Source organism: Chanodichthys erythropterus, chromosome 14 (assembly GCF_024489055.1).
Source record: "Chanodichthys erythropterus isolate Z2021 chromosome 14, ASM2448905v1, whole genome shotgun sequence".
In the NCBI taxonomy this organism is placed as follows: Eukaryota; Metazoa; Chordata; class Actinopteri; order Cypriniformes; family Xenocyprididae; genus Chanodichthys; species Chanodichthys erythropterus.
This window is the reverse complement of record NC_090234.1, coordinates 24,753,619-24,766,013: the sequence shown is the minus strand read 5'-3', so window position 1 is coordinate 24,766,013 and position 12,395 is coordinate 24,753,619. Positions and strand designations below refer to the sequence as shown.

Below are 12,395 nucleotides of genomic sequence, written 5' to 3'. Positions count from 1 at the left end.
CTGTGTAACTTCTTTTGATGGGCTCTGACAATGCAGCATGTTTTATGTATGCAGGACAAGAGCAAAACAGTCAAGTAAATGTGCCACTACATTTACAATGACAATGCAGTCAATTGGATTCAAGGCAAGCAGTTCTGTTTTTTTGTACCTTCTCGGGTTTGTTGCTGTAGTGCCATAGAAATGCTCAAACTATGTCAACAACAACACTGTCCACTTCGTTGAAGTTTAATGGACGGGTAACACAAGTGGAACATGGCTGTGGTTCTGGACAGGCTTGAGCTGGAATCATGTTTCAGCCTGACTAAATGAGCGCTGCTCCAGATAAATTTGTAATGTACCAGTGCCAGTCTGTTTAAAATGGCAATGTTGCTGTTGTAGTGATGGGGTTTACGTAAACAATTCCTTCTCCAACAGAGAACAGACACTTGAGCAATCTGTGTTTTCTATATATAATTCTATAAGAGCGGCCTCTTCAGCTCAAACACACTTGTCTATTTTCATCTCTCCATCTTTTGATCACTCAGACCCTTGAGTGTCAATCATCAGTTCAGATATTTCACAATGAAATGGCCAAGAGATAGAAAAGAAAGATCAGAGAAGAATATAGCCCATTCAGTGTTGTTTGTTCAGAAATATCTGAAACAAAATAATCAATCTAAAGTGAAAAGTGGTGATACACATTATATTTACATTTATTAAATTACAGACACTTATATCCAGAGCGACACAATCAATTGACCATAAAGGATTCAACCTTAGTGACAGTTCACTCAAAAAAAAAAAAAAAAAAAAAAGTGTCCTCATTTACTCACACTCATGTTGCATGTTACTCACTTTCTTGTGGAACACAAAAGAAGATATTTTGAAGAAGGTTCATAACCAAACCGTTTGGTGACCACTGCGTTCCATCATATGCAGATGACACCCAGATTTATCGCCTAATGACTACAGCCCCATTGACTCCCTGTGCCAATGCACTGATGAAATGAACAGTCGGATGTGGCAAAACTTTCATCACTTAAACTTCACTGTTTCCAGTCAAAACTGTAATTTTGTTGCTTTCAATGGAGGATAAAAAAACCTCTCGGAATTCATCAAAAATATTTTAATTTGTGTTCCAAAGATAAACAAAGGTCTTGTGGAATGACATGAGGGTGAGTAATTGGAGTTTGTTAAAATACAATGTCTGGAAATGTCAAAAACTGCAAAAATTTTGCAGAGAAAATTCAAAATATCTCTCTTCCTGTTGGGTTTTCAGATTTTGCACCCAAGGACTTTTTTGTAGGTACTGGGCTGTTAAATGTGTCTACCGAATTTCATACCTGTATGTGAAACGTAGCACAAAGGGTGCTTAATTGAAATTTTCTAGGTGGCACTATTGAGCCATTTTGCCACACCTAATTCCCCCTAAACCCATATCAGACATAAATTTTCACCACTTCTGACGCGTGTGCAAAGTTTCATGAGTTTTCAAGCATATTTAGGCCCTCAAAAATGTTATTCATTTCGAAGAAGAATTATAATTGACAGAGCAATTACAATAGGGTCCTCACACCATCAGTGCTCAGGCCCTAATAAGGGATACGTTTACTACTATTCAAATATAACATTAATGTATAATGTATGGACTGCATTTTGCTTGCTTTTTCTCTTCTTTTTATATAAACAAAGAGCTACGAACAATGGCAGTCATTAACAAGATTAGAAAATATCACATCAAAAAAAGCTTATGAATTAGCTAAGTGCTTAAGAAAGAGAATTTAATATATGATCATATTGTTCTCCATGAGGGAAATCATCGGTGTCATACAATCCTCAGTCCCCTTCTCTCTCTCTCTCTGAATAGTCTCATGATGAGTAGCACACTAGTCGTGACTACAGAACATTTTGTGGTGGGAGGGGGATCTAGGACGGAAGGTTAGCCTGCTTTCCCGCGGAACGACCATTGCTTTTGCTCTGTACTTCATTTCTCTCTCTCTCTCTCTCTCTCTCCTTTTTCCTGAAGGAGAATTGCTGTTGCACAACTGCAGGGTGCTGAACAGAATGTACTCGTGCACTTTGAGTGGGTTTAAAGTATGTGTAACTGTATAAGAGCACAATGCAGTGGAAGTGAGGAAGGAGCTCATAACAAAGAAAAGCACAAATGATATCTCCTCAATATATGAATTGTTTCTCTTAGACAGCAAAGGGATTAAATGGAAAACAAATTGTGTCTTCTGCTTCTCAGATTTTTCTCTTTAGAAAAAGACTCTAAAAAGATCTGGATATCTCAAAACTGTTCTCAGATTTGCAGGGTCTGCGATTTCAATATGAATGCAAACCATCCTTTCTGGGTGGGGGGGAATGCTTAAACCAGTCTAAACTGGTTTGCTTGTCTTAACTGGTTTATGCTGTTTATGCAGACCAGCCTGAGGCCCTGTTTACACCTGGTATTAAGATGCTTTTTGGTTGATTGGATCACAAGTGGACAACGCTAAATACAGGTTTAATACGGGGTGTAAAACATTTTGATCTTGTCCACTTTCGACCACTTACAGAGGTAGTCGTAAAAACATTCAACCGAATTGTTTTCATAGTGTAAACTCTAAAGTGGTTGAATGTGTTCAAACAGCTGCAAAAGACCGCCTACTCTCCGCCTACTAACTCAATGCGTAAACATAATCGAATGCTATCCAGACGGGATTTAAACTTGTCAGCTGAAGACCCAAGTTTGGTTTGAAGACAATCTTAAAGATCTTAAAGGATTAGTTCACTTCTGAATGAAGATTTCCTGATAATTTACTCACCCCCATGTCATTCAAGATGTTCATGTCTTTCTTTCTTCAGTTGAAAAGAAATTCCAGGATTCTTCTCCATATAGTGGACTTCAGTGGGGTTCAATGGGTGGAATGTCCAAACTGCCATTTCAGTGCAGCTTCAAAGGGCTCTATGCGATCCCAGACGAGGAATAAGAGTATATACTTTTAGTAAAGTATATACTTTTTAACGACAAATGCTCATCTTGCACAGCTCTGTGATGCGCCACACATTACGTTGAAAGGTCACGCGTGACATAGGCAGAAGTACTGTGGTAGGAAAAAAAACTTTCTCCTTCAACTTTAAATTCGTCTGATATTGTTGTTTTACCTTTTTTTTGTAAAGGGCATTTAGCTTAATCTTTGCATGTTCGCTTTGTACACTGAACACTGAATTGGTAGATTCGCCAATGTCACGCATGACCTTTGTAACGTGATTACGTCATGCGTGCGGATCGCAGAGCAGTGCAAGATGAGCATTTGTGGTGAAAAAGTATATACATTTTTTTTTTTTTTTAGAAAATGACACATCGTTTCACTAGATACGACACTTATTCCTCGTCTGGGATCACATAGAGTGCTTTGAAGCTGGATTCAAACGGCAATTTGGACATTCCACCCAGTGAACCCCACTGAAGTCCACTATATGGAGAAGAATCCTGGAATGTTTTCCTCAAAAACCTTAATTTTGTTTTCATATGAAAAAAGAAAGACATGAACATCTTGGATGACATGGGGGTGAGTAAATGGTCAGGAAATTGAACTAATCCTTTAATACCAGGTATAAACAGGGCCTGAGAAATCAATTAAGACCAGCAAATCATCTTAGACTGGTTTAAAATGTTAAAATTATTTCTTGTCAAGTTCTTTCATGGTCAATTGATCTAATCTATGCTCTAAAAAATGGTGCTATATAGTACTAAAAGTAGCTTTTAATCATAGGGGAACCACTTTAAATGCTGTATAGCACCAAATCTTGGTGCTTCAGCAGTTCTTCACTGGTTCTTTGGGATGACTGAGGTGCTATATAGCACCGCTACTGTATACAGAACCTGTTAAGCCCCTGTATGGTTCTTCAGCGGTTCTTTGGGGTGGTTAAGGTGCTTTATAGCACCACTGCTGTACAAAGAACCTGTTAGGCCCCTTTAAAGGTTCTTTTCGAGCCAAAGAACCACTGTTGGTGCTGTTTAGCACCATTTTTGTTGAAGAAATAAAATGCGATATGGCACCTCTTATGGGTTCTACATAGCACCATTTGACAAAGTTTCTTTAGAGCACCTTTAAAGATATGGTGCTACATAGCACCAAAAGTGGTTCCCCTATGATTATGAGCCAAGAACCACTTTTAGTGCTATATAGCACTTTTTTTTTTTTTTTTTTTTTAGAGTGATCTTCATTAAATATATTGCTCTATATCAGTGTTGTTATTGTTATTGTTAAAGCTATTAAAATAATTTGAATAAAGCTGAAATAAAATAAATATTAGATAAAAAAACAAAACAATGAAATTAGAAATGCTGCCTTGGCAACTAACCAAAATATATCCACAAGTTTCCTACGCCCCATGAGGCCTTTCGTCAAACGTGGGAGCGTCTTCCGGTTCGAACTAAACAAGCTGGACGTGACACTCATTCATTCAACAGTTGACAGTCATTCAAGATTTAACGATCCAAACTTGCGAACGTTTGTTTTTGTACTTAAAGATTTAAGATTCCGGCATCAATATTTCAACAATGTTTTACAATAAAAAAAGTTACAGTAATAGTAATGTATTAATTTATGTCAGGAGTGCACATCAATAATGCTAAATCTAACTGATATTTATATTGACATAAAAAGAAAACACAGACCTATTCAGTTGCGCATGCTTCCATTTATTTGCGATCACAAGAACGCAAAAAACAACTCCACTAAGGCTTTTAAATCCAAAGGCTTACACATTTAGAAATATATTGATAACATGCCCTATGTTTACGTCACTTTTCTGAGCATTTCTATTTATTTTCCTCTAAATTATGCGATGATTGCTATCCGAGGATGTTTGCGGGATCTCTCTATCCTGATCCTGATCCTTTCAGCCAGAGCAACAGAGGGAGCTCATGAGAAGGCAACAGGAGTTATGAGTTGTACGAGTTGACCAGAGTGTGAATCTGTGAAATATGCATTTGTCAGGAATCAACAGGCAGGGAAGAGACAGATAAAACATTAAACCAAATAAATACACGATTATAATAACATAAGAATTGTCTTCATTCCTCAAGCAGTCTCTGATATTTTCCATAAACGTGTGTATTTATTATCGCAGTGGTTAACATAAGAAGCCTTTAGCATCGCATATATGACAGTGGAAACGCGACTGGCTCTGGCACGCACGACACATTAGGAGTAAAATATCACATCGCTTTGGTGCATCAGTGACGGGTGAAGTACAGACAGCGGGTTGTTCATGTATTGCAGGGTCAGGATGCTCTAGTCATGCAGCAGCACTTTTGTGGAAGGTCAGTAAAGAGCAATTAAGGGCACGAAAACTGTTTATTGTATTGTGATATTATTAACTAAGAATGTAGTAAACTGAGATGTTGTCCCTGAACACCGCAACGACATCTCTCGTAAAGATTTGCAACTTTACAAAGTAAACAATGATCCAAAAAACACTTAGCCTCTTCGCTAATTAGCACACAAAATACCATTGGTATGCTACTTCCGCCGCCTTACCGGAAGTTGTACCCACGTTCTCTTTTACAGTAGCGCCCCGCGGAAACAGGTGGATAAATTTAAATTCAAGAACTAAAATTGCTAAAACTGAAATAAAAATATACAAAAAGAAAACTAATAAAATATAAAAATAAAAGCTATTTCAAAATAGCTATATAAATACTATAATCACATATTAACAATACTAAAATTACACTGCTCTGTATTCTTACCGTATGTCTACAGTGTTCTCATTTGCGTTTATATTTCCTATTAAATTTTATGACAAACCTTTGATACTTAAAACATAACAGATCTCCTCTGAGTAATAAAATGTTTCTTCGGGCACAATCTCATCAGTTGGCTAAGATTAGACATGGGGTGGTGTATGTGCCAAAATGTTAGATTCCACTGCTATGCTACAATTTAAACGACCCTGAGCTGGTCCAAATCAGGTGGGGTAGGCTATAAGGGCGAAGAGGATTTAGCACAATATATATTTGCTTAAAGAGAAAGCCTCGCCGTGACTGACAGGCTCAGAAGTGCATTCATCACTTGAATGAATATTTACACAGCAGGGGGCTGCTTGAGTCATAGTAAATGTCTTGTAGGTCTCTCAAAGTCAGCTTCGCTTTGTGAGCGGTACCTCCCTCAGACTAGTTGATTGCAGGTTGGCTCACTTTATTGCAGGTTTGTAGAAGCAAAAGAATAAGAGAGAGACAGAGCCATGCCAGAACAAATCAACAGTGAGAATGTCAAATTGTTTTTGAGCAATTCCGTAATGACTCAAAAAATGTATTTATTCGCACATATCTTCATCGAAATTTGATGGTGGCTTTTAGTTGTCTTACCCCGCCATGGGTCCTCCTCGTTCCAAACTGTACACCTGTCTGGGGTTAAGCAGGTACTGGAATTTCCGCAGCACCCTGATGAAGACAGATGAGGACAGAAAAGCATTTAAAGACACACAGAGGAATGACATTTTTAAACATGTAATCACTTTCCATTATGATAAAAGGCTTAAAGGGATAATTCACTCAAAAAAAAAAAAAAAAAGGCTGTCATCATTTACCAACCATTCCAATGTCATTCCAAACCCAAATGACTTTCTTTCATCCATCAAAAAAAAAGTTGAATTTTTGAAAAATGTCCTGGTCACTCTGTACAAAATCATAAAGTAAAGACTGGAGGTGACAAGCTCCAAAAGGACAAAAAGTATTATAAAATATAAATGGTTTTATGTATAGAAAATCTTGATGTCCATCCTAGCTCTCCTTGGCACCCTCATGAGAATTCATGAGAGAATGGCAATGTTCAATTCATAAACAAATCATTCTTTTGAGTCGGATCTTTTCAAAGAATCACTGATGCGCTTCACAGAAAAGGTCTGAATAATCTGCTCATGAATTATTATTTTGGAATAAATGTAAAAATGCTTAAAAACACTCACCTGACATTTATACTTTGTTTTAATAAACAGAACATTAATTACATTGTTAATGTAAAAATACTAAATAGAATCTTTTTTCTTTTGTATTCCTTTTTCCTTTTTACTTAACCAGGAAAATATGACAACATTAACAACTGATTACATTTAATTCAAATTATGATGAAATATTTTTGTAATCTGTAACTGTAATGGGATTATTACATGTAACTGGAAAAAAAAATAAGTCCAGTTTACAGGAAAAAGAAATATGTGTATTTCCATGATGATTCTACTTACCTGTTAACGGTGTTTTTCTTTGTTATCGTTCTATTGTGATTCAAAGCGTTGCACTTTTGTTTGTTTATAATGTAATGTTCATATTTTAAACCTTTTTAGATTTTGCACATTTTTAATAGAGAAAATTGTCTGGATTTGGAATAGCAGAATCAAATCTTTTAGAACAATTCAAAAAATAACATTTGGCTTTTCCCCACAGTTGATCAAATAAAGAATCAACAGATTGTTAGTTGCAGCTCTAATGTTGGAACAACATGGATGAGTAAATGATGACAGAATGTTCTATTTTGGTTTAACTACTCCTTGAAAAGACCCAGATAGACACATATATGGAGGAACTGTATTCTTAAAACGTCATCATTCCATTCCATTATGAAAAAAAAACTACACAAATCTGGGAATCAATGGGGTTAAGAAAAACAGAAGCACACATACACAGATTGCACATTGTTGCAGCAGTGCTCCTCAATAACCTTGAAGTAATAAAATGATTATTGAGGACTCTGCAATGTCCTTCACTTCTAACTGTGTTAGCTACTCTGCCCCTTTAGCATGCAAAGACACACAGAGAGGAAAAGAGAGATAGAGAAATAAGAGAGCTGTTAGTTTGAGGTGCGTCACAAGCTATGCTTTTATGTGGGGGTGATAATTTGAGCACTTATCAACACTGAAGACTTCATTCATTCACTGTGCAAAGAACAAAAGAGCGCAGTCAAATGTCAACCCCAACCAATAAGCTTTCAATACGCAGCTCAGGGTGAAAATGGTGGAAAAATACACTCAGTACAGTATGATTCAACGGTGACCAGTCTCTTCCTTTGTTTGCATCAAAGAACCACCAAAATGGTCTTTCTTTTTTGGGGCCAGGGCAGTTATCACGTCTTTGTTTGAGCACATGTCTAATAATGGACGATAATCGGCCAATTAATGGTATTTAAAACTGTGTTGCTATGGTGATGCCAGCACAAAATCCCAAAACTGGTCTCCCGGAGGACGTTGAGTGGGTGGTGAGAGCTGAAACAACACCCACATTCTTCCTCCTTAAACAGCATTACTGTCTCCTGCTAGCTTTGATGGTATTTAGGACACTGCCAGTAAGCAAGAAAAAGAGTGGGACTTTTTTTAAACATGCTTATGCAGATTTGACTTTAAATGGTTAGACAAACCTCCTCATTGGAAACATTACAGCAGTACAAGATTGGAGAATATGAAAAATGATGATGCAACAGTTTAAGCTTCAAAGATGTTTACCTCTCACCCTGCCGACCACCACTTTTAGGATTAACCAGCACAAGAAGGGGGTGTGTTCCAGGCAGAGGGGTGATCTTAAAGGCAGAGAGGGGGAAAAAAATTACAAACACACACACATACAACAGAGATTTGAAGTCCTAAAATGTGTCTGATGCCAGCTCACCTGCAGTGCCTGACCGTCCCCGGTGAACTTGAAACACTGGCCGGTGTCCTCAGGGCTGGTACTGGGGGATGATTCTCCTTCACCTCTTTTCACAGCAGGCTGACGGTCCTACAGATACAGAGACATTACAGTAAATGCCAAAAAAGAGAGATGGATGTACATCTGAGATAAAATGACAAGACAAATGTAATTTCAGAATTGGTCTCGTTTTATTTTATTTCTCTTTCATTTTAGGAAGAAATACAAAGTTCTGTCATGAAACTATAATGGGCAGGCTAATAGGTCCTTTAACTCAACTGCTCGTATTCCCATCATTATCTATAGGACACAGATGATTGGTTCCTGCTGTATTAGTAGGCAATGAGCTTGCGTGCTCAATCTTCAAAAACATGAGTAGCATTTGCCTAGCAGTGCAGCACGCTTCAGAAACCATCCACCTTCCCCAGCTCCACCTGTACAGATCTGCTACGGTTATTCATGTACGCTATATTGTACAGCAGCAGCATGTCTTACTTGCTCACAGCAGTGTGTCGTGTATGTATTGGCTGATAGCAAAACTTGCTCTGCAGCAGCAATAATCTACAGCAGCAGCAGCGTAGCAGATGTATTCCACCAAGACCAAACATATCAACATTGTCATACCTATTACCATGCCAAACACTCAGAATAGTTATCATGACAGAACTGATGTTTTAACATCTCTACAGATCATTCTACAAGGTTGTTAGAGCAGACATGTCTCTAATGCATAGTCCATGTAGTCTCAAGTTCTTTCTATGTGCTGCAGGAGTTTTTCTGTTTTACATATAAAATATATTACATACACTTCCCCTCAAAAGTTTTTTTTTTTTTTTTAAGAAATTATACTTTATTCAACAAGGATGCACTTAATTTATCAAACGTGAAAATATTTCTATTTCAAATAAATGCTGTTCTTTTGAACTTTTAATTTAAGAATCCTGATAAAATGTATCATGTTTTCCACAAAAATATTAATATTAAGCAGTACAACTGTTTTCAACATTGATAATAATAAGAAATTAAACTAAATACTCATATTAGAATGATTTCTGAAGGATCACGTGACACTGAAGACTGGAGAAAAGATGCTGAAAATTCAGCTTTGCCATCACAGGAATACATTACTTTTTAAAAATATATATTTAAATAATATTTTATAATATTATTTAGTTTACTGCATTTTTTATCAAATACATGAAGCCATGATGAGCATAAGAGGCTTCTTTCAAAAACATTTTTAAAAAATCTTACTGACCCCAAACTTTTGATTGGTAGTGTACATTAAAAAAATGTAAAAATAGATAACCTTGATTATTGTGTCATACTTGCTCTCCCAAATAATGTTACGAACTATACAGGGAACGCTCTCATTTGGTACACTACAATATTAGAATTAACTACAGAGGTATTATATTCAGCTGCTGTTTATTTTCAGATATAACAATTACACTCAAATAAAAACTGAAATGTTTGTATAAAACCTATAACATAAGGTAGTTATCATAAGCACTTGTTGTCTTCATGGCAAATTTACACAAACATATAATCAACAGTAGCTAAATAAGCTCCTCTCTCGCGTTTAGATAGATAGATAGATAGATAGAGAGAGAGAGAGAGAGAGAGAGAGAGAGAGAGAGAGAGAGAGAGAGAGAGAGAGAGAGAGAGAGAGTGAGTGTGTACACCGGAAAACATTCCTGAGGTAAATGTTACACGATGTGACATATTGTTCACAAGCTGTTTTTTGACGTCTTTTTCGCGGTTGAAACACAAATAAAGTGATTACATGAGACATGATACATTCTGGTAAGTTGTACTATATCTTTCAACATACCTTTGATGTTCATGCATGTTTTTCGAGATATAACTTGTATTGAAGAGGAAGAAAAGACTTGCGCTCTGCGCTGCCGCCTGAACTGAGGCATTACAGCGATCTGACACCACACGTCACATTTAAGAGCGTCAAAACGCCATTTATTGTTTAAATTTCATTATAAAATGACAGAATGACAGAATTTGAAACTTTTAAGTAACAAAGCACAAAGCTTTTTGCGATTATTGGATGGGAGGCGCTACAAATAATATTTGATGTAGGAAAAACGCAGACCTGGCAACCACGGCTTGAACTACAGGTAATTCATAGGGTCAAAAAGAGCTTGCTTTATCGGCCAATGGCCGACAGTGATAATAATAGCTTTTATCGGCCGATACATCGGTGCTTCTCTAATAATTTGTCTTCATTTTTGTGACAGAGTGCACACAACAGACGTCCTTTTAATCAAAAATACTTATTTTTCGTTGTAGATGTAACAACTGGCTAAAGTTACTGACCAAGGAGTGTAAGTCGAGCTTCACTTCAATGTCTTTTGTGAGATCAAAACATTGCTTTTTTGTATAAATATTCAAAGATTTGCAAGCTACGGCAGCATGCAGGAACTGTATTTGTGTTCTCTCTACTATAGACTACTCTTTGTTTCCAGTGGGGAAGAGGCCCATGAAGATTTTTCGATGACCTACCCATCAAAAAAATTGTTCTTTGCTTCTTAAATTTGAGCATTTCATAAATTTGCAGTGGGAAAACTCACCAGAACAACAGGGCAGATGTATGAGGGCAGGAGTGTGTGATCTTTTAATGGTCCACCATCACACTCAGGCTTCACATTGGACGCACACTTGTTGTGGAGCTGGAAAAAATACAAAATACAAATATAGATGAGGAGTGGTGGAGAAAGAAAGACACATCAACAGACTGGAATAGTCTGGATCTTTTGTCCTCTGTTTTATCCCCACTAATTTAACCAAGTATGAAGACATTAAATGTTAGGAGCAAAAGGGACAGCAGGATCACCTGTTATTATATTAGTTACAGTTTTAGAGTTGAAACTGTCAGGAAAGATACTTGAGATGATGCAGGAGCATATAATGTGATAGTAAAAATCATTATGCAGAGAAAAAGCTTTTGAAATGGTGTTAAGTGCTGATACTTATCTTTATTACAAAGGCTATTTTAAAACACGTCAGCCACATCAACTAAATGCTGTGAAACTTAGTGAAGAACACCACCAAGTGGTGTGAATAAGTATTACATAAAAATGGCTTTTACATAAATAGACAAAAACAATTATATATTCATTATATATTCAGTATTTCTGTTTGCTCAAGGTCTCTTGAAGCAGAAAAATCAAATGCAGAATCATATTTGAAATATATATTTATATATATATATTTTCACATTTCTGAGAATGCAATACACACACATACCTATCTTCATAAATCATCTATATTTTGACTGTTAAAGTTTTTTTAAATTTAACCCTACACCAATTCATGATTAATATTGCATTGCATAATGTGTGGTACCACAGGTGAATCACATTCAATTATTTAATATGAACTAAAATATATTTTTGTTTGCAATTTCAAATAGGCTATATTTACATACTACAACTAACCTTACAGTCTAAAATTAAGAAACCCTTAGAAAACAGTAAAAACATTTAAAATACTTAATTTATTATTCCAATATCCAAATATGATACTAAATCCCACAGAAAAAAAGGGTTTCTATTTGTAACCTGCTGTCTTTGCATTTGATCATTACACATTATAAACAAGACAAACATTTGCTGAATAAACATTAGCCAATGCAAACATATTTATAGAAAACAGTTAACAATGAATAGACAGGACCCATAAGAGCAAAACAAATCGCTTATTCAAGAATATCAAGTAGCCTATAATTTAGCTG

General features: G+C 36.3%; 1 protein-coding gene across 7 annotated transcripts in view; it reads right to left on the bottom strand.

Moving 5' to 3' along the window:
* LOC137035353 (diacylglycerol kinase beta-like) overlaps positions 1-12,395 on the bottom strand; it is a 126,194-nt gene that overhangs the window by 70,352 nt on the left and 43,447 nt on the right. For all 7 annotated transcript variants that reach the window (XR_010897057.1, XM_067408535.1, XM_067408537.1 and 4 more), the window contains 4 exons: positions 11,233-11,331; positions 8,630-8,737; positions 8,467-8,540; positions 6,341-6,415 (listed from right to left, as the gene is read on the bottom strand). Coding sequence is in view for 6 of the 7 variants with exons in the window: in XM_067408535.1 (XP_067264636.1) it covers positions 6,341-6,415; positions 8,467-8,540; positions 8,630-8,737; positions 11,233-11,331 (356 nt within the window). In the remaining variant the exon portion in view is untranslated. The remainder of the gene's footprint in view (positions 1-6,340; positions 6,416-8,466; positions 8,541-8,629; positions 8,738-11,232; positions 11,332-12,395) is intronic.